Raw genomic sequence first — 20,823 nt, 5'->3', positions numbered from 1 at the left:
TTACTTATTTTTTTTTTAATTAAATTTCTGTACCGCAGTGGAAGAATGCGCCAGTGGGGGGTAAAGTTAAACCGTTGGAGAGTTACAGTGCCTGCTGTAGCTATAGAGACCGATACGGGAGAGAGACATGTTTTGTTGCAGCTGGGGCAGAAGAAGGCACCCGGTTTCACTATTACAGATACACCACCGTGTTCCTTCTCTCTGCATTTACAATACAAAAACTCAAAAAACAGCAACCCATAATGTAATAACAAACTAAAACAATTGCAGTACTCCAGCCACGATTGGCAGACTCCCCATCGTTCCTCGCCATTGACCATACTGGCTGCTGGGGGCTCCTGCTCTCTGCTGCTTTTCCTCCAAGGTTTTAGCTCTGAGCAAGGCTGAATCCTGGCAATGCTTACAAAAGGTTTTAGTGAACCTGGAATCCCGGAGAATTGGCATTCTCTTACGTACTCATTACATATATACCCCACCTTTCATTCAGCAGGGGCATAACATGATGGTGCTATTCTTCCGTGAAGAAGCGTTTTCTGTTGCTGCTGACCAGGGTTGTTCTGTCTTCGTCACCGATTTCCCCTTTCCGCCTGGGTTTTGTAGTGACCTAATCAGGGTTCCCGGTATTCCACATAACTCTGCTCCGTTGTCCAAGCTTCCCCCTTCTGCGAAACATGCGGCATTTGAAGACTGGCAAAGCAGCACCACCTAGAGGAAATTGTGGGCATCGGCTGAGTTCCCAGTGAGCTAAACTAACACTGGGCTTACCTCTACAATCGCTCACTTAGCAGATCTTCTCATATGCAAGAGGATATCGGGAGGAAAACAGACAATTCAAAAGCCAGCATCCTTGCTATAGCAGGGTAGGGAGACCGGTTGCACCTCCAGAGCTTGCTGCACTCTAGCCCCCATCAGTCCCAGCCAGCATGGCCCACTGCCCAGGGATGATGGGAGTTGGAGTCTAATGCTGTCTGGAAGGCCACAGGTTCCTCACCCCTGGGATGCAAGGGGTCTGCGCTGGAGGTGAAAATCACATTGCTTGTAAGAGCCCTGCTGGATTAAGACAATGCCCCACCTAGTCCAGCATCCTGCTCTCACTGTGGCCACCCAGATGCCCCAGTGAGAAACCCACAAGCAGGACCCTGAGCACAAGAGCCCTCTACCCTCCTGTGGCTCCCAGCAACTGCTCTTCAGAAGCATTGCTGCCTCCAACTTTGGAGGCAGAGCGTAGCCATCCATTGATTGCCCACTCCTCCATGGTTATGTCTAATCCTTTATTAAAGAAATCTAGGTTGGTGGCCATCACTGCCTCCTGAGGGAGGGAGCATCATAGTTTAACTATGCACTGGGTGAAGAAGGACTTTCTTTTCTCTGTCCTTCCAACCTTCACCTTCATTGGATGTCCATGAATCGCAGTGTTATAACAGAGGGAGAAAAACGTTTCTCTGCTCCAAAAGGCAGAAAAGTAATTCCCTAAATAGCACACACTCTTGTTTTACTTTTAAGTCTCTATTTTCATGGAGAGGTATCATGCATCAAATGCCCAGTGTTCAATTGTGAGTTCGGCTAAAGGACATATTGATTGTTGTGTTGTTGTTGTTGTTGTTTAAAAAATCTGTCCTGCTGGGTAGGGATGGGGTCTGAATTTGCTGCTCTTTTCATCAGACCAATCCAACCCAAGGTTTCTAAACTTACTGGTGGTTTGGCACACAACTCTCAACCAGATGATTCACCACTTCTGGGTTTTTGAAGTGTGTTTTTTGTTTGCAAAAAGTGAACAGAAATTGCTTATTCTTAATGGCTTAGTTTTAAGACCATTTTTCTTTCACTTAATACGGGGGGGGGGGATCGCTAAGCTATTACAACTAAAAATGGTGACTTTACAAATGTACAAGGAAAACCTTTAAAATAGCAGCAAAAGTGCAATATAGCAGGAGGTGCCTAAACCGTAGTCCATGTATCACCAGGAGTCTGCGAGCATCATTCAGGTGGTCCACGCTGTGTCTGTGAATTTGAAGAGGGCAGGCGCCACATCCATCCCATCAAATAATTCGCATTGAATTTTAGCCCTGGCCCTTTAGTCGGCTCTCCATCCTCTGGGTGCTAATGGAACCCACCTGAGGAAACCCCCCAGCTCTTGGGCTGGTTGTCCTCCAATCTCTTACCCGTTTGCTTGCCTTCTGTATCTCTTAATGGGCCTGCCCTGTGACTAACATACCTTTTCCGACAGGGCGCCCCAGAGAGTGTCATTGAGCGCTGCAACTACGTCCGTGTCGGCAGCACCCGGGTTGCCCTGACTCTCTCCACCAAGGAGAAGATACTCTCCAAGATCCGGGAGTGGGGCACTGGCATCGACACCCTGCGCTGCCTCGCATTGGCCACAAGAGACCACCCTCCCCGGAAGGAGGATATGCGCCTGGATGATTCCAGCCAGTTCATCAACTACGAGGTAAGGCAGAGTCAAGGAAGAGGCCAAAGAGCAGCCTGGTTTCGGATGGAGTGAGGTGGTTGGAGCAGTGCATGGTTGGAGCAGTGCATGAGGAGCAGGGTTAAGGAGCTGTGTACAGTTCATAAACAAAGACTTTAAGGCTCCCTGAGCTATCATTGGGACGCGGGTGGCGCTGTGGGTTAAACCACAGAGCCTAGGACTTGCTGATGAGAATGTTGGCGGTTCGACTCCCCGCAACGGGGTGAGCTCCCTTTGCTCGGTCCCTGCTCCTGCCAACCTAGCAGTTTGAAAGCATATCAAAAGTGCAAGTAGATAAATAGGTACCGCTCCGGCGGGAAGGTAAACGGCGTTTCCGTGTGCTGCTCTGGTTTGCCAGAAGTGGCTTAGTCATGCTGGCCACATGACCCGGAAGCTGTACGCCGGCTCCTTTGGCCAATAAAGCGAGATGAGCAACGCAACCCCAGAGTCAGTCACGACTGGACGTAATGGTCAGGGGTCCCTTTACCTTTACCTTTAAGCTCTCATTGTTTATATCCACCTTCTTCAACTTTGTGTTCGCCGGTTGTTTGGGATGACATCTACCTTCGGCCTCCTAGCCAAAGCAGTTTGATAATTCTTTGCCTCCTCAGAAGAGGCATTGGGAAAAACCCAGTTCTATCCTCAGCCATTCCTGACTATAACCACTAGGCACCCTCGGGCCTTTCTTAAAAAGGGCTTCCCTCTATAGAAAGTCTGGTGGGTACCACTCTTCAGGGGACTGATCCCTCCCTTCTCATCCGGCCTGCAGACCAACCTGACCTTCGTGGGTTGCGTGGGGATGCTGGACCCTCCTCGGAAGGAAGTGATGCTGTCCATCGAGATGTGCAAGAAAGCCGGCATCCGGGTCATCATGATCACTGGTGACAACAAGGGAACGGCCGTGGCCATCTGCCGGAGGATTGGGATCTTCTCGGAAAGCGAAGAGGTGGCGGACAAAGCCTACACGGGGAGGGAATTTGACGACCTCTCGCCAGAGGACCAGAGCAACGCCTGCCGCTCTGCTCGCTGCTTTGCCCGCGTGGAGCCTGCCCACAAGTCCAAGATAGTGGAGTACCTGCAGTCATTCAACGAAATCACAGCTATGGTGAGCTTTGAAAACTGGGACTCCCTGTCTGTCTTGTTGCATCTGAAGCCTCCAAGCATGTTCCTGAATCAGATTTCGGAGCTAGCTGGCTCCAAATCCCCTTCCAGGTGCTGGACCTGCAGATAATCTTGGGAAATAGCTTGGGTGGGAGTGGATTGGGCCCAAGGCACCTGAAAGATCCTGTCTCCATATATGAAGCTGTCCAGGTGCTAAGATCCTCAGGTGAGCACCTTCTCCCAGTCCCTTCAGTATCAGAGGTGTAGCTGGTGGTGACCCAAGATAGGGCCTTTTCTGTGGCTGTTCGCATACTGCAGAATTCTTCTTCTTCTTCCCCAATAGAGTAGGCCAGGCTTCCTCAGCTTCGGCCCTGCCAGCTAGGGATCATGGGAGTTGTAGGCCAAAAACATCTGGAGGGCCAAGGTTGAGGAAGCCTGGAGTATGCTAAGACCTTCTTGTTCAGACAGAAACCTTTGGGAATTAAGGTGCAGACAGTGCTGCCCAATGGGCTGCTGTCAGGGCAAACTAGATTTTAATTGCTGGCTCTAAATGTGCATTTTAACTCATTTGTTTTTAACACTTTGTATTTTATAATGTGTTTAAATGTTATAGGCTTGCTGGCTTCCCACAGGGATCTGGTTTGCCCCTGTGAGAAGACGATGCTGGCCTAGATGGCTCTTCTTATGTTCCTTCCAGTGACGAGGGTTTTTCTTTGTGCTCCAGACCGGCGACGGAGTGAACGATGCCCCTGCGTTGAAGAAAGCCGAAATCGGCATCGCCATGGGCTCCGGCACAGCGGTGGCAAAGTCAGCGGCGGAAATGGTCTTGTCCGACGACAACTTCTCCACCATTGTTGCAGCCGTGGAGGAGGGCCGCGCCATCTACAACAATATGAAACAGTTCATCCGCTACCTCATTTCCTCCAACGTGGGAGAAGTGGTCTGGTAAGCGCCTTCTCCCTCCATTCTGGAGCCAGGAATGCCTGTGGCCCTCCAGACAGGTGCCAACTCACACCAGCCAGCATGGCCAATCGTCACAGGCGATGATGGAAGTTGTAGTCCAAAATATTGGGAGGGTGCCTTCAAAGCCATCAAAGATTGCGTAAATGCGCCTTGTTTGCTTCGTCCATTGGGTGCTGCCCAGCAGACAAGTTTGGCTTGAGCATGAGTTCCACTCCTAATTCATAAGCTTTATAATAATAAAGCAGGGGGTCCCCAGCGAGCCAGATCTTTATCTCCCCCACAAATGGGCTGACTTTGACAGGTGGGAAGAAAGCAGAATTGCACACCAGTACATCAGCTGATGGGCAGGGAGTTCAGTCCTGTTTTTTGAAGCGTTGAGGTACACCGGAGCTTTCACCACAGAGAACTAAGCAGAACAGATGCTCTGGTAGAGAACTGGGTGCCTCTCAGGTGGTAGATGAGAGGAGAGTATTAGATGGTCCAGCAGGAGGGGGGCACAAGTCCATTACTGCTTCAGATATTAGGGATGTGCCTAATTTGTATATGCTTGGCAGTGGTACTTTGTACATGGGTTGTAATATTGTTGAGGGTGAGTGATCTATGTATAAGGGGTTGATGGGGGCAATGTTGGAATCAACAAATGCTTGTGGTTGTGTGAAACAGGGTGGTGAGTAAAATGGGATGAATGATTGCATGCATGTTGTGGCGCTTGAAATTTATACCACCTTGCAGGGCTCTCCAATTTTATTCATTCCTTATTACATTTGTGGATATTGTTAATGCATTTTGTTATGCAACACGTTTGGTGTGGTTTTATCGTACTGATTGTGTGCACAACCCGCTTCAAGATCTTTTAGCTAGCAGCGCGGTCTATAAATGGAGATAATAAAGAAGTAAACTCACCATGTCTCAGCCAGTAGGCGGGGAGTTCAATCCTGCTTTCCAGCTGCATCTCTACTTGCCCCGCATTTTTTGTCACAAATGGGGGAACCCTGGAGGTTTCCAATCCTTGCTTTCTGGAAACCAGGCCTTTTGAGGAATGATTGAAGGAGCTGGATATGTTTAGCCTGGAAAAGAGGACACTGGGAGGAGATACGATAGCCATCTTCAAATATCTCAAGGGCTGTCACATGGAGGAGGGAACAAACTTGTTTTCTCCTGCTCTGGAGGGTAGGACTCAAAGCAGTTGCTTCAAGTTACAAGAAAGGAGATTCTGTCTAAACATCAGGAAGAACTTTCTGATGGTAAGAGCTGTTTGATGGTGGATGGTCACCTTCAGGAGGTTGTGGACTCTCCTTCCTTGAATGTTTTTAAGCAGAGGCTGGATAGCCATCTCTCATGGTTGCTTTAGTTTAGATTCCTTCATTGCAGGGGTTGGACTAAATGACTCTTCGAGTCCCTTCCAACTCTACAATTCTATGATTCCATGAAATCAGGCCCACAGACCTGAGGTTTAGCACTTGTGTGATTAAAAAAAGAAAAGCACTGGGAGTGAAATCAAGTCATGGTAGAATTTCTGTGTGTTTCTTTTCCCAGTATCTTCCTGACAGCCATCCTGGGCCTCCCCGAAGCGTTGATCCCAGTCCAGCTGCTTTGGGTCAACCTGGTGACCGATGGGCTGCCAGCGACGGCTCTGGGCTTCAATCCGCCTGACCTTGACATCATGGACAAGCTGCCGCGGAATCCCAGGGAGCCTCTGATCAGCGGGTGGCTCTTCTTCCGCTACCTTGCCATTGGAGGTGAGAAATGCCCCCCTCCCAACCAGGCCATGTCCAACACTAGGGATTAGGGACAAGACAAGAGGAGAACTTTTGAGAGACTGCTTTAACCCCCATTCGCAGCACAGAGTTTAGAAGTTCCCACGGGGAGACTGTGTGCATAGAGGCGGGTCCTCTCTGCAGACGTTTGCCCAGAATGCATCAGAATCCAGCAGGTGTCAGGTGACCGTGGGGTGGGGCTAAGGGTGGAGCATCACAGCCTCTTCATCCTCGCCACCCCTTGGTGTGGTTAAAAGGCTAGCGAGATTTTATCTCAGGTGTATCTCACGTTCTAAACCAAATCTCCGTAGTTACAGCCAATGACGAGCATCAAGGAAATACGATGAGAGCCACATGAAATGCATCATCCAATAGGGTGTATAATAGGGTGAAAAGGAATAAAACAAAATAAAATACCACAATTGGCCTTTTGGGTGGTGGCTCCCTGTTTTGTGGAATGCTCTCCCCAGGCCTGGCACCGTCATTATATGTCATAAGGCGCCAGGCAAAAACATTCCTTTTTAACCAGACCTTTGGCTCCTAGCGACCTGTGGCCTTCTAGAGTGGGTGGGATGTTTTAATGCATTCCCCCTTTCCTATCTAATTTTAATGTATTTATGGGGGGTTTCTTGTGGGGGGTTACGCTTTTTCGTAAGTCGCTTTGAGTTGCCATGGCAAAGCAGCACCACCTAGAGGGCCTTCCATTTGTCCCGTGTTTTGGACAAGACAAGACAAGCCCCACCCACCTGCCTCACCCTATGCCTTCTTCCCACTGCACAATGTAGGCCAGCTAAAGAAGCCCCTTGAGCGAAAGGGGAAATTGTAGACACCTCCCATCAGCTGGTTGGCAGCAACTGCAAAGATCTGTCCTTTCCAAGCACCAACAATCAGCTGATTGCCTGGGCTTCCCTCCCTAATAGCTGTGCCAAAGTGACATCATTGTGATGTTGTGTGATTGACAGGCCAGGGGCCCTGCCCACTTGCCAGACATATCCCATGGGAGGTGGAGTATAAAGCTTGTGGTATTTAGGTTGCAGCATCAAAAATGCCAGTGAACAGAAGCTGCCCAGGGAGAGTCTTTTGATTAAGTAGCCTTTGAAACAAATAAATGATGCTCAGAGTGGGGCTGCCCTGTAAAGCCTGCTTGGAGGATATGGCTACTGTCAAATGGCTGCCTTCTGAAGGCAGCACAATAGCACACAGAGTTTCGCCTGTGTGATCAATTACTTTTTCCTCCTTTCCTTGCAGTGTATGTTGGCTTTGCCACTGTGGGTTCAGCTACCTGGTGGTTCTTGTATGACCCCGAAGGACCACAAGTTACCTTCCACCAGCTGGTAAGTTGATAGTCCAGTGCAGGGAAAACACGTAAGAATATCAGAAGAGCCTGGATCTGGCCCATCTAGTCCAGCATCCTGCTCTCACAGTGGCCGACACACGAGCAGGATCCAAGCGCAAGAGGACTCTCCCCTCCTGCGGCTTCTGTTACTCAGAAGTATTCCTGCCTCAGACCACGGAGGCAGAGCATAGCTATCAAGGAAGCCTAATCCACAGGGATAGCTATAACGTGACTGCTGCTAGCAAAACAGGGAATAAAGTAATTTAATTTTTAGGAGCAAAAGGCTCCTCTGGAACCTGTTGGTAGTGGTGGTGAAAGATGGGGGGCAATGGCAGCCCCTCACTCCAGACTTTATATTCTCCTGCCCACAGAGGAACTTCATGCGATGCACAGAGGACAACCCCATCTTCGAAGGCGTCGACTGTGACATTTTCGAATCGCGTTACCCGACCACCATGGCGCTCTCTGTGCTGGTGACCATTGAGATGTTAAATGCACTCAACAGGTAAGGCATTGCCGGCCAGGCATCTCCTTCTCTTAAAAAAAGGTTTGGGTATGAAATTAAGAAGAAATGGTCCAGCAAATGGGAACTGGCTAACACAGGTACAGTCTGTGGCCCGTTTAATCCAGGAAGGGGATTTTCTGCATCACGTGTAAATCATGCATAGATGTGCAGAGAACCTTGACATCTGCATGTGCTTCTGAATCATGCAAGTACAAAATCATTTGGGCAGAGCATGCTCTGTGGCATAAATTATTGTTACCACTAGTGGAAAATGCACAGGAATTATGAGAAACCAAAAAAAACCCCACCACAGTGCAGTTTTGAAAAGTTTTGGTCCGCCATCGTGATTTCAAGTGGCTTCCAAAGACCAAAACCTGAAAACCGCTTTCCAAAATACAGTGGTACCTCGTGTTACGTACTTAATCCATTCTGGAGGTCCGTTTGTAACAGGAAACTGCTTGTAACATGAGGCGCACTTTCTGTAATGGCACTTCCCGCTGCTGCCGCGCCACCGGAGTGTGACTTCTGCTTGCATTCCGGGGCAAAGGTTGCAACAAGGGGCATCTACTTCCGGGTTAGCGGAGCGCGTAACCTGCAGCATTCGTAAGGGGGACAGGGCCACTACCGTCATCATCTTCATCATTACCACCAATATCAAAAGTATCATTATAATATGTTTGTACTATAGCACACTGGACTTTAATTTGGGTCATGGGTTTTTTGGGCTCGAGTAAAGTGACGGACGCAGGTGGCGCTGTGGGTTAAACCACTGAGCCTAGGACTTGCCAATCAGAAGGTCGGCGGTTCGAATCCCCGCGATGGGGTGAGCTCCCGTTGCTGGGTCCCTGCTCCTGCCAACCTAGCAGTTCGAAAGCACGTCAAAGTGCAAGTAGATAAATAGGTACCGCTCTGGCGGGAAGGTAAACGGCGTTTCCATGCGCTGCTCTGGTTCGCTAGAAGCAGCTTAGTCATGCTGGCCACATGACCCGGAAGCTGTACGCCGGCTCCCTCGGCCAATTAAGCGAGATGAGTGCTGCAACCCCAGAGTCGGTCACGACTGGGCCTAATGGGGTCCCTTTACCTTTAAAGTGACGAAATTTGGGGAGGTAAAGCTGATGGTCTCTCCTATCCTTTTCATGGGTGAATTATGAGGGGAAGAAGGATGCATGTGCAAAATGGAGGGGGGGCGCATAGCAAAGTTTTCCTGTGATGTTTCTGGTCACACTCACCAGAGTCAATGAGATTTAGTGTGACTAGATGGTGTGTTGATTTTAAAAATCCCACAGTTCCATAACTCAACAGGTACTGCAGTGTGAAAGGAACATTAGGGATCAGGGCAGAAGCTTTAGCATTATAATCAGGAAAACTAACCCAATATTCCCAACATCTGAATGTGCCCCATCTCTCCCACAGTGTGTCTGAAAACCAGTCGCTGCTCAGGATGCCTCCTTGGCTGAACCTCTGGCTCCTGGGGGCCATTGTCATGTCCATGGCTCTGCACTTCCTGATCCTCTACATGAAGCCATTGCCTGTAAGTAGGTAGAACCTGCATTTTTGAGGGTGGCCAAATGCAGACGAGACCCAGGCTGCCCATGCCTGAAATCCCCATATCCTACTCCACTATTAAAGGTGCAGGAGATAACCCTCGCCCCATCCTCTTCAGCATCTGACCACCCAGACACCATGAGAGAGGGGAAGCCTTGGACCCCAAGAAAGATGCTACCTGCTTTCTGAGCAGGCTGGGTCCACATGTGGTCCCTATCAGGACTGGACTTGGCAGGGTAAACATAACCAGTTGCCTTGTTACTGAGGCAGGAAGTTGGTCCTAGTAAAGGAAATTGTACCCTGGGGAGCAGGCAGTGGGATTAGCGGGGGGGGGGCACTAAGGCCCCATCCACATGTCCACTTGTGCCATGCCTAGAAAGTGTGAGTCTAAGCACTTTTCCACTTGCTCAGCTCCTTCCAAGGGAATACCCACTCTCTAGCGATAGATTGGAACAAATGGCAATTCAGGGGAAACCCAAATTGCTGTTTACTCTGATTGAGCTCTAAAGAGCGGTTCTAAGAGGCCAGCAGGAGGTGCAAATGAGCATCAGACCTTGAAAAGCTGGCACCACTGGATCCATTTCATTGAACAGATGTTTAGAATTTAGTTTAGTTTTTATTGGCTTTTGAATAAATGTGCAATTAATTTTTACTGTTTTGATTTTTGTGTGTGTTATTGTCTTCCTTAGTGCAAACCGCTATTCTCAATAATGTTTTTACATAGGATAGGATAGGGGGCACTGGAGATGAGTTTATGGAACCAAGGGGGCAGTGGCCTGAAAAAGTTTGCAAACCCCTGGTCTCAAGCAAGTATGGAGCAACCTGTGGCCTTCCAGGTGGCCTCCGACCCCCATCACACCTGAGCATTGGCAATGCTGACTGGGGGCTGATGGGAGTTGGAGTCCAACAACATCTGGAGGAACTCAGGTTCTACATTCCTGATCTAGACCAACAGCTGCTCTCTGGAGTCTCAGTTAGAGATCTTCCCCATGAAGCTTCTATTTGATGAAGTGGAGACACCAGACATCAATCATACAACCTCCCGTGTGCAAACTTTCCCCATATATTTGTCTCCCTGCTGGGAGACCCATTGTGGGCTAACATTGTATATGTTTGTTTAAATTCACATTTAGAGGTTGTTGTGTCCCGTCCCCCCCGAAGCAAAAACATTATCCAGCAAGAAAAATATTGCATTGTGACGTACTCCCATTTGTGGTTCTAGTTATGAAGTTACACCCTCCTCCAGGAAACTCCATTCCGTTTCTCCTCCCCTTTTCCATGTTTCCCTCTGCAGACACTCAGCAAGCTCACTGGGCTGCTGGAAGTGTCGCCATGCTTGGGGATCTTTTTCTATAAAAAAAACTATGCAGTGCTATAAACCTCAGGGTTACCACCACGAGTCTGCTGATTCCTGTGCCTTGACAGTGCCATATTGGTTACAAAATTATTGGCACTTGCCTCTGAACAGAAGGACAGGTGTGATACGTATCCTCTCCTTGCTTCCCAGCTGATCTTCCAAGTGACACCACTTAGCTGGCCCCAGTGGGTAACGGTGCTGAAAATCTCCTTGCCGGTTATCCTGCTGGATGAAGGACTCAAGTACCTTTCCCGCAATCATTTAGATGGTGAGTGTGTCCTGTGGTGGGGTTGGCAGTCCTCTCCTTCTTTCCTGCATGTGCATGGGTCACTTAGGAACCCAGCTAGCGGGGTCACAATTATCATAATAATGATAACAATAAAAATATATTATTTATACCCTGCCCATCTGGCTGGGTTTCCCAAGCCACTCTGGACAGATTCCAAAAGAATATTAAAAACACGATAGAACATCAAACATTAAAAACTTCCCTAAACAGGGCTGCCTTCAGATGTCTTCTAAAAGTCAGATAGTTGTTTATTTCCTTGACATCTGGTAGGAGGGCGGTCCACAGGGCAGGCGCCACCACCGAGAAGGCCCTCTGCCTGGTTCCCTGTAACCTCACTTCTCTGCGAGGTCAGGCCAGTGGCTCATCTGGTCCAGCATCTTGTTCTCATAGTGGCCAACTAGATGCACCAGTGGGAAACCGGCAAGCGGGACACGAGTACAAGAACACTCTCCCCGCACGCCTGTGATTTCCAGCAACTGGTATTCAGGAATCTTGGGTGAGGTACCTTGTTGAAATGTTTTTTGAAGGTCCAAGTCCACCTTGTCCACTAGATCACCTCTGCCTATATCAGGCTTTCCCAAATTTGGGTCTCCAAATTTGGACTACAACTCCCATCATCCTTAGCTAGCAAGACCAGCGTTCAGGGATGATGGGAACTGTAGTCCGGAAACAGCTGGAGACCCAAGTTTTGGGAAATCCTGACCTATATGATTGCTGACACTTGTAGAACTCTTAACAAGTTTGTGAAACAGGACTCGCCCTTGCAGAAGCCTGGGAGTAAGTCCTGCTTAGCTCAGTGAGGTTCACTTCTGTAGAAATGGACAGTTTACATGAGAAACATGTCGTTCTTCAGAAGCCATTTTGAGTGACTTTGGAACTCCCTGCCTAGGGGCCTCAGGCAGGTACTTTCACAGCACTCTTTTGGGCACCTGCAAAAAGAAAGCATTTCTATTTCGGCAAGCCTGTCCACATATGCAGACTGTTGCCATGTGCTTTAATCTGTTTTTATCTTATTGTTGGTTTTATTTTTTTATAAAAAGCTGTTCTTAACTGTTTTATGTTACTGCTTTATAATCTTTTTGAAATCCAGTCTGAGGGTTTTTCCTTGCAATCAAGTGGCATCTAAATTATACGAAATAAATAAATAAAAATTGCAATTGTAAGTCTAAACGGAAGTTTGCTGGAGCATTCATTATTGTATTTTAATCTTTTGTTAAAAGCTGCCCAGAGTGACTGGGGAAACCCAGCCAGATGGGCGGGGTATAAATAATGTATTATTATTATTATTATTATTATTATTATTATTATTATTATTATTCATAACCGTGACTAAGCTGCTCCTGTCCAGGTGGGGTCGTAGTTGGCTGCTAGAAGGTCTGTGAGTGCCACGGATATCGCATGGCCTTCCAGGGACAGAGCTGGCTCTATCCCCACACACAGACAACACACAAAATGTAAATCCGATCCTTAGGGGAGAATGCAATCCCATTCAGAGCAGGTTAGGTACCAGCTCTCTCGGCTTCCCACTCCTGCTATTGCATTGCAGGAATTTACAAATCCTCTTAAATCGATTGTGGCGTTTTTTCTCCTTCTTTGCCTGCCAATGTAACCTGCTCTCTTGGAGACCATAAAAGGCCCCTTTGAAGCACAGCAGGATCTCCATAGTGACTCATTACCGGTGGGCATAGAACAGAGTCTTTGTGTCTGCCTTGGATGCTGAGAGCCTGTCGTTCCCCCTGTCATAATATGGCCTTGTAGGGTAATCCTTTGCTGTCGTTACCTTGGAGCCAAATTGACATGTGCAAAGGGGGGGGGGGGGAGAATGCTTTACGAGAAGACCAAACCCATTCCCCCCCTCCAGGAGGGTTTCTGGCATTGTTTTGCTTTTTAAGCAAAGAGAAATGCTGTCTGCTACCTGACTTTATGTCAGGAAGGCGGCTTTCGTGCTTTGAGGGCTTTTAAACAACGATTGGGTTGGCCACGGTCCCTGCATTGCAGGGGGTTGGACTATATGACCTTTGAGGTCCCTTCCAGCTCTATAACTCTGTGCTCCACTAGCCACTTAGAGAGACCCCCCCAAAACTAGGACACAGAGGCCTCTGAGGCAGAGCAAGCCCCAAGCCACTTGGAGACCCGCATGTCTCGATCTGGGCTACTAGGAAGGGGAAGGCCAGGCCCAAGGCTCAACACGATTCAGCAAGTGTAGATCTTGTTTCAGCAAGTACTGCAGAACCTAAGGTAAAGGTAAAGGGAGCCCTGACCATTAGGTCCAGTCGTGGCCGACTCTGGGGTTGCAGTGCTCATCTCGCTCTATAGGCCGAGGGAGCCGGCGTACAACTTCCGGGTCATGTGGCCAGCAGGACCAGAGCAGCGCACGGAAACGCCGTTTACCTTCCATCCGGAGCGGTACCTATTTATCTACTTGCACTTTGACGTGCTTTCGAACTGCTAGGTTGGCAGGAGCTGGGACTGAGCAACGGGAGCCCACCCCGTCGTGGGGATTCGAACCGCCGACCTTCTGATCAGCAAGTCCTAGGCTCTGTAGTTTAACCCAGAGCACAGAGTCAGCAGCTATCTCCTGCTATTGCAGCAAGTAACACTGCCCCTGAGGTTCCATTCATCGGTCATGGGCCATTGATGGGGTCTATCCTGTCCTGCAATTTTTGTCTAATGGCCCTTTCCCAGCTATTTGAGGTTGTGGTCCTTGCCAGGAATATGGTTCAGAAGCTTCAGCTGGTCCAGAATGTGGCAGCCAGACTGCTGATAGGGCATCTGGCTGACAACCTGTGACATCAATGTTAAAGCCTCTGCACTGGCTGTTTTTCATCTATTATCCAGCCAAGGTCAAGAACCTTGTATTAATTTGCAAAGCCCTGAACGACTTAGGCCAAGGGTAGTTCAGGCACTGCCTGAACCTTTGTATCCCAGGTTGATTCCTGAGTTCATCTGCAGGAGGGTCATTGGTTGTTCCTCAGGTTGGCACGGCTTACTTGACAACAACAATAAACTGAGCCTTTAGTGTCATTGGCTCGGTCCTGTGGAACACTCTGCCACTAGATTCAGCAGGCACCTTCTCTGCCAACTTTTAAACTCCTGCTGAAAGTTTTTCTGTTATGCAGCCAATTAAGAATACATCTTTCCACAATAACTAGCTGATTTCTGATTTTAACTTTTTCAAATTTTATGGTATGGCTTTACATATAATTGTTGTAAACAGCTCTGAAGTTTTTAATGAATAGCAGTAGATAAATATTTTTTATAAATAAGTCTCATGAGGCAGTTAGTTGCACAAAGCAGCAATCTCTTGCATGAATGACTTTTTTCTTTTTCTTTTTGGGTTCCCTCCATCCTGAGTTATACTATTATGGTTAAAGGTAGGGGGAAATATTTTATCTTTAAAAAAATGAAAACCGATAATCATTTCCCATCTCTCCCCCTCCACTCATTCGCCCCACCACCACCAGGCAGAGATGCGAAGAAATGAAACGACACCAAAAGGAACTCAATTTCTCCGCAATTGAACCCTCAGCTCCTAACTGGGACTGAAGAGTCTGCATGCCTGAACATCACCAGAAGCCAACAAGGAATATGCATGCTTTTGAAAAAGTGTCGGACTTAATGCGGTTGAATCGTTAAAGAAAAGGAAAAACAAACAAACAACCTGACTTTATTTTTAGTTTTGTTTTTACTCTTGTTACATAGCTTCCCCTTCCACCCTTGTACATAGTGGTGCAAAGACTGGACAGCTAAATTATGGCTTAGGGTGTAGAATTTTGCAATGTCGTGGAGACAGGAGAGCCTAGATCCTTGAAGGTCTGCTTCTTCAAAATGCAATCTTTTTTCCTATAATTTTCTCTTCTTCCCCACCCTCCAAATCTTCAATGCCCTAAAAACCTGTATTTTTCTGTCTCAGAAAGGAAGTGAGCTTGTGGTAGTTTCGGGGAGAGTTCTTGACAGACACCACCCCTGCTCAGGAAGAGGTAGCATTAAGTGCTCCCTTGATGCTCTGACTTAATTTAACTCTCACCTGAAACCCATAAGTGAAAAATCACACAAATCGTTTTGGAGATTCCCTCCCCCTTCCCCTACATTCCAATGTATCTCAAGGTAGTCAAATACCCCTAAATCCAATCAACAATGCGCTATCAGGAGAAGATTCTTTTATGTATTTATTTTATAAATTTGCATGCTATGAATCAAATGTGGGGGGAATCATATCTAGGCAATGCAGATAACAAAATTGGCTTAACATAATCTGTTTTAAAGCCATCAAAAGTCATATCAGCCCAAGGACTGGGCCATACGTCTGGGAAAGCTTGAGTAAATAAGGATGTTTTAAGTTCTTAAGGAATCTGTTTCCTTTGATCAGTTTTTGTTGAAAAACGCTGTGGGAAATTTTTGTTACTAACATTGTCTGGGACTAAAAAAGAAGGAAACAATCCTAGTAGCAAAAATAAATCATTTTCTGGGATAAATTTCCCCTAGACTCTCCAAAAGAAAACTGTCTGGGCACATAGGTTGAGCCAGAGTTGCAGATAATTTGGGGCAATGGCAAATCTTGGGATATTTAATCTTCTCCCAGATGCTTTTTTTGGAACTCAGAAAGAAAACGGTCAATGGTAAGTGGCTGAAATATGTGGGCATTATTTACTACTGAACATTGTCTTAGGTCAGCCTTGCCCAACCTGGTTGTGATCCAGAGGTTTGGGATCACAACCCCCATCAACCAGCAGAGCTGCGCTAACCCGGGCGGATGGGACTTGTAGTCCAAAACATCTGGAAGGGCTTAAGCCAGACTGCCCTAAATGAACTATGCTATAGATCTTTGTGTAAATTCTGCAGTGGAAAGTGCCCTGGGGTATAATTGCAACCCCAAAGGTCTGAGTTAATTTCAGTCCCATTCATTTATCCTGCCTTTCAGTCTAACAACCCTGGGAATTACTGGGAGTTCTGTAAAGGGCTGAATGTTGAATGGTCTCTGCACACCACAAAACTACAATTCCTAGGGTTGCGGATTCTGTGTTTATGCTGTGTTTTCATTTGCTGTTTTTATGTGAGAGATACAAGTCCAGCTTAAGCTGTTTTCAACCACGTTTTGTTGGGTAGGTCTGCTTTGCACTAGGGAGTGAATGCTATCAACGTGTTGCCACCATACTAACATAACATTTAAAATTGTGGGTGTTGCACCTTCATCTCAGGGATGTTACTGTGGCAGTTTTAGGTTCATCCTAGCGCCACAAAAATTGGAGTGTTTGGCTGCTTGCCGTGACCAATTCTTGCACAATTTAATTTGCTACAAAATCTTTTTTGGGTGGGGTGGATTCTGGTGCAGAGTATTGTGTGAATACGCCACATTATCCTGCCACCTTTTTCTTGTTAAGGGTTTCCATGACCTTTGGGACACATTTCAGTACCCACGTGTCTTACCTTTCAAATAACAAAGAAATTCCATGGACCATTTGGAATAAGCAACTGCAGAACTGAGAATGCATTAACCAAATCTGAGGGGAACCCCTGAAGGTGAATGAGGGCTGAGCAAGCTGGGGAAAACTTTCTTATATCTCCAGGCTAACAAACGCTGGATCTGTTGAAGTTCTTGATTGTCATGTACAGACAAGTTGAAGTCACAGGCACATATTGTTAAATGTACAGGAGCAATGCCAGGAAAGAAGGTGGCAACCCAATGTGTGTGTCATATTCATGTTCCTATAGTTATCGCTTTGCTAATAGAGTTTAAGCCCCTCTGTGTCTCAACTTGGGCTATGCATTTCTTTGCTTTATTTATAGATACCTGGTTCATGTGTTGTGCTAAGGCAAACCATGGTTTAGGGTGAATGCCCTGGCTCCCGAAGAGGAGATTGCAGTTGCTGCTGGTTTGTTCTGCTGCTGGTTTGAGTTAAGCCATGGTTTCGTTTAGCTTGTTGTCCAAACCTGAGCTTGTCGTTTAACTCTCCTGGACAAAGAACAAGCCATAACTCCTAGGACAGTCCTTGGTTACTGCTCATGTTTAGCCTGTAGAGAGCTAAACCAGCAGTCCAGGCTCAGATGGCATGCTAAGCCGAATTATGGTTTGATTTAGCATGGGACAGCGGGCAAAGGGTCCCATGCTCTAGGATTCCGCATGTTGGTGCTAAGCCAAGCTTAATATAACATGCAAATCCATTGCTAAATTTAAAACATTGTTCAAACCTACTTATCTTGTCATCTTTCCCAACGCAAAGATATCTCAGAACTGTAGTTTTTAGGCTATGAATATTTAGAGAAAAATGATGCAAGGGTTTGTTTTTCTTTTGTGAGCTTGTGGGGGGTACTGAAACTGTCCCCCCCCCCAATCTTTTTGATGCCTTTTCTTGCAAAGCTGTTCACTTTCCAATTTACCTTGCCCTCATTCTCTCACTTACCCTTACTGATGTCATCAGGTAGATCAGACTAGCCAATGGGATGCCCTTCAGCAGTTGTGGGATTACAACTCCCATCAGCCCCAGCCAATGGTCAGCGATGTTGGGGGTTGTAGCCAACCAACAGCAAATGGACTAGACTGTCTGCTCCTGAGATAGCAAAGCATGATAGACTGCACAGTACTGCAGCAGCAATCATCTTGTGGCATGATCCCTGATTGGCTAGACTTTCCCTCGAGATGGATCCTAGAGGAAGCAACAAGTGGGTAAACAAAGGCCAGTAAACAGGATACGAATCCGGGCATTTATACAATCTAAACTGGTGGGGAAGGATCTCTGCTGTACCAAAACGGCCAATTTCTGATGAAAACTAAAAGCCCCAATCCAGCCTCTTTGCGTCATTCTCCCTGCTCCAGTGCCCTTCCAGATATTTTGGAATACTCTTCCCATCATCCTGGACCCATGGCTGTACTAGAGAGCAAGTTTGGAAGGTTGACTCCAATCTCATATCTTAGCCGAGACTAGACAATTCTATAATTCTATGAAGTTTGTAGGGACGCGGGTGGCGCTGTGGGTAAAACCTCAGCGCCTAGGACTTGCCGATCGCATGGTCGGCGGTTCGAATCCCCGCGGCGGGGTGCGCTCCCGTCGTTCGGTCCCAGCGCCTGCCAACCTAGCAGTTCGAAAGCACCCCCGGGTGCAAGTAGATAAATAGGGACCGCTTACCAGCGGGAAGGTAAATGGCGTTCCGTGTGCTGCACTGGCTCGCCAGATGCAGCTTGTCACGCTGGCCACGTGACCCGGAAGTGTCTGCGGACAGCGCTGGCTCCCGGCCTATAGAGATGAGCGCACAACCCTAGAGTCTGTCAAGACTGGCCCGTACGGGCAGGGGTACCTTTACCTATGAAGTTTGTAGCACCCCCCCTTTAAATAATAATAAAAGAAACAACTACTGGAATTCTCAGGGAAAGCCTAAACCAGACTCCAGCCTGATTTTGTAGTATTTACCTTTGTTGTCTTGGAGGTAACGCTTCACCCTTTAGCATTTTTGTCAAAGGGTGCGAGTGAGGGGGAAGCCCTAATTTTTGGCAAAGTGAGGGAATCACCACAGGCTCCAGATGTGGGGGCAGGGGCAGTGACAGCCCCCTACAGATGATCCCCCAGAGTCCCCTGACCCTTCCATTCTCTTGGGGAGCAGAGCTTTGTCTGCCACGGAGCCCCTAAATTAAGGCCCAGGGCACAATGCTATCCTGTTGCTTGTGTTTAAAGGAAGATTCAGCTGCCGATCTAGCTGGCTTCTGGACGTGAAATGGAAAGGAGGCCATCTTGGCCATACATTTAAAGTGGTGTGATCCCACCTTGAACTGTCAATGGCTTCTGCCCCAAAGAATTCTGGGAGCTGAGGTTCGTTGAGGGTGCTGAAAGTTGCTAGGAGGCACCTATTCCCCTCACAGAGCTACAGTTCCCAGAGTTCCCTGTGAAGAGGTTTTGATTTAGTTAGACCACTCCGGGAACTGTAGTTCTGGAAGGGGAATAGTGGTCTCCTAACAACTCTCAGCGTCCTTAACAAACTGCAGCTCCCAGAATCCTTTGGGGGAATCCATGACGGTTTAAAGTGGTATCGTAATGCTTTAAATGTATGGTGCCCCAGCAGCAAAAATGTCTTAGGCCAGCCCTGCCTAGGTTGAAGTATTCTCAGTGTAGTTATAGCAAGCTAAAATCTGACAGGTACCCCCGAAAAGTTCATCTGTGGATTTATACCAGTTTTTGGTTTTGGTTTTAAGAGAGACAGGCAAAGAGAGCTCAGTCACACATATTGGACCTGCTTACGCAGCTTTTGTTTTATTTTTTTTAAATGACGATTCTCCAATATGCTGATTGAATATCAGGCCACCCCTTTCTTCTTGATCACCAGCATTGTATAAAATAAGATGTTAATTAAATGATTGGGAGCATCACCAGGCCTCTGGGAGTGTCCAGACTTGAATATACTACTGAGTTGGTTTTGCTGTACAGGAAAAAAAAATCTTGCATGAAATGTTGTTACTGTATTTAATATATAAATGTATTCAAAGAATTTTAATATGGAGGTTTTTTGGAGAGCGGGGGAAAAACCCTTTATAGATACTGTGTGTGATTTCTGGAAAGTTGTTTTAAGAAACAGAAAGAAAAGTTATTCTTCACATTCTGGCTGTGTTGTGTGTGTGTTTCCCTCCCCCCCCCTCCCCCTTTGCGGTCGAGGTGATCTCTGTTGGCATTTTAATATTTTAGTTAGGTGGGGAAAACCCACACACAGGTTGCCCAAGGCAATGAATGCTAATCACAGTGAAAATCCAAGCCAATTGATAAAAATAAGCAATAAAAACTCTACAATTGTAGTGAACAGCATGAAGTAAAAAAGAAAGAAAGAAAAAAGAGGTATAAACAAATTTATACTATCCAAAGGGAGCCTTGACTGACAAAGAGTCAAGGAGAATAAGGCAGATGTGCGAAAGAGAGATGGCACCCATTTATTCAGTTATTTAATTAAAGTAACCCAGACACAGTCAAGTCACCATCTGCCAGTGTCCAAATTCTGTGAGACCTCGCAACTCACAACAACCACAGCAGCAACAACAACAAATTTAATTACCTGTTCCCCCAAAGCGGATGCATTTTGCAGATGAATTGCATGAGCTAAGCTGCTGGGTGGAGAGTCCTCTCTTGGAAGGTTGTGTCTGTGCCATTTTACTCCTTTCCATCTCAAAATAGGTACCATTAGTCACTTTGAATTTTGTAAGAAAAGCAACTCATAAGTTACAATAGCAATAACAGTCATTTATCATACATGGAATTCTCAGCACTCCCATCGCAGTCCCTCTCGTCTCCTTGGATCGATCTAACCCTGGAACCAGGAAAAGAGTCAGTTGTGGCTGTGGAAGTCTCTCTAGTTTTATCAGGGGAAATGTTAGGTGGTTACTTTCCAACTAGGAAGACCTCAGCAAAACACCCCAATCCTGGGACACCTTCCCCATGCAGAGGTCCTTCGGTGCTGTCTGCGGTGCTGATTGAGTTGTTGCTCTGGTATCCAAGTGTATCATTCACAAGGCAGCTTGCAAGACTCTAAAA

General features: G+C 47.1%; 1 protein-coding gene across 4 annotated transcripts in view; it reads left to right on the top strand.

Moving 5' to 3' along the window:
• LOC310750016 (sarcoplasmic/endoplasmic reticulum calcium ATPase 3) overlaps positions 1–19,900 on the top strand; it is an 89,952-nt gene extending 70,052 nt beyond the window's left edge. For 2 of the 4 annotated variants that reach the window (XM_083587553.1, XM_083587556.1), the window contains 10 exons: positions 2,228–2,446; positions 3,234–3,569; positions 4,290–4,510; positions 6,065–6,267; positions 7,534–7,619; positions 7,993–8,126; positions 9,540–9,657; positions 11,179–11,296; positions 14,786–18,261; positions 18,625–19,900. In XM_083587553.1, coding sequence (XP_083443679.1) covers positions 2,228–2,446; positions 3,234–3,569; positions 4,290–4,510; positions 6,065–6,267; positions 7,534–7,619; positions 7,993–8,126; positions 9,540–9,657; positions 11,179–11,296; positions 14,786–14,838 — 1,488 coding nt within the window. In that variant the 3' untranslated portion in view covers positions 14,839–18,261; positions 18,625–19,900. Of the gene's footprint in view, positions 1–2,227; positions 2,447–3,233; positions 3,570–4,289; positions 4,511–6,064; positions 6,268–7,533; positions 7,620–7,992; positions 8,127–9,539; positions 9,658–11,178; positions 11,297–14,781; positions 18,262–18,624 lie in introns of all 4 variants that reach the window. The other 2 variants (XM_083587554.1, XM_083587555.1) reach the window with 2 other exon arrangements.
• Positions 19,901–20,823: the final 923 nt, after the last annotated feature.

The sequence above is a fragment of the Podarcis filfolensis genome (assembly GCF_964270895.1).
Source record: "Podarcis filfolensis genome assembly, chromosome: 15".
NCBI classification, from domain to species: Eukaryota; Metazoa; Chordata; class Lepidosauria; order Squamata; family Lacertidae; genus Podarcis; species Podarcis filfolensis.
This window is presented reverse-complemented; position numbering and strand designations above follow the sequence as displayed.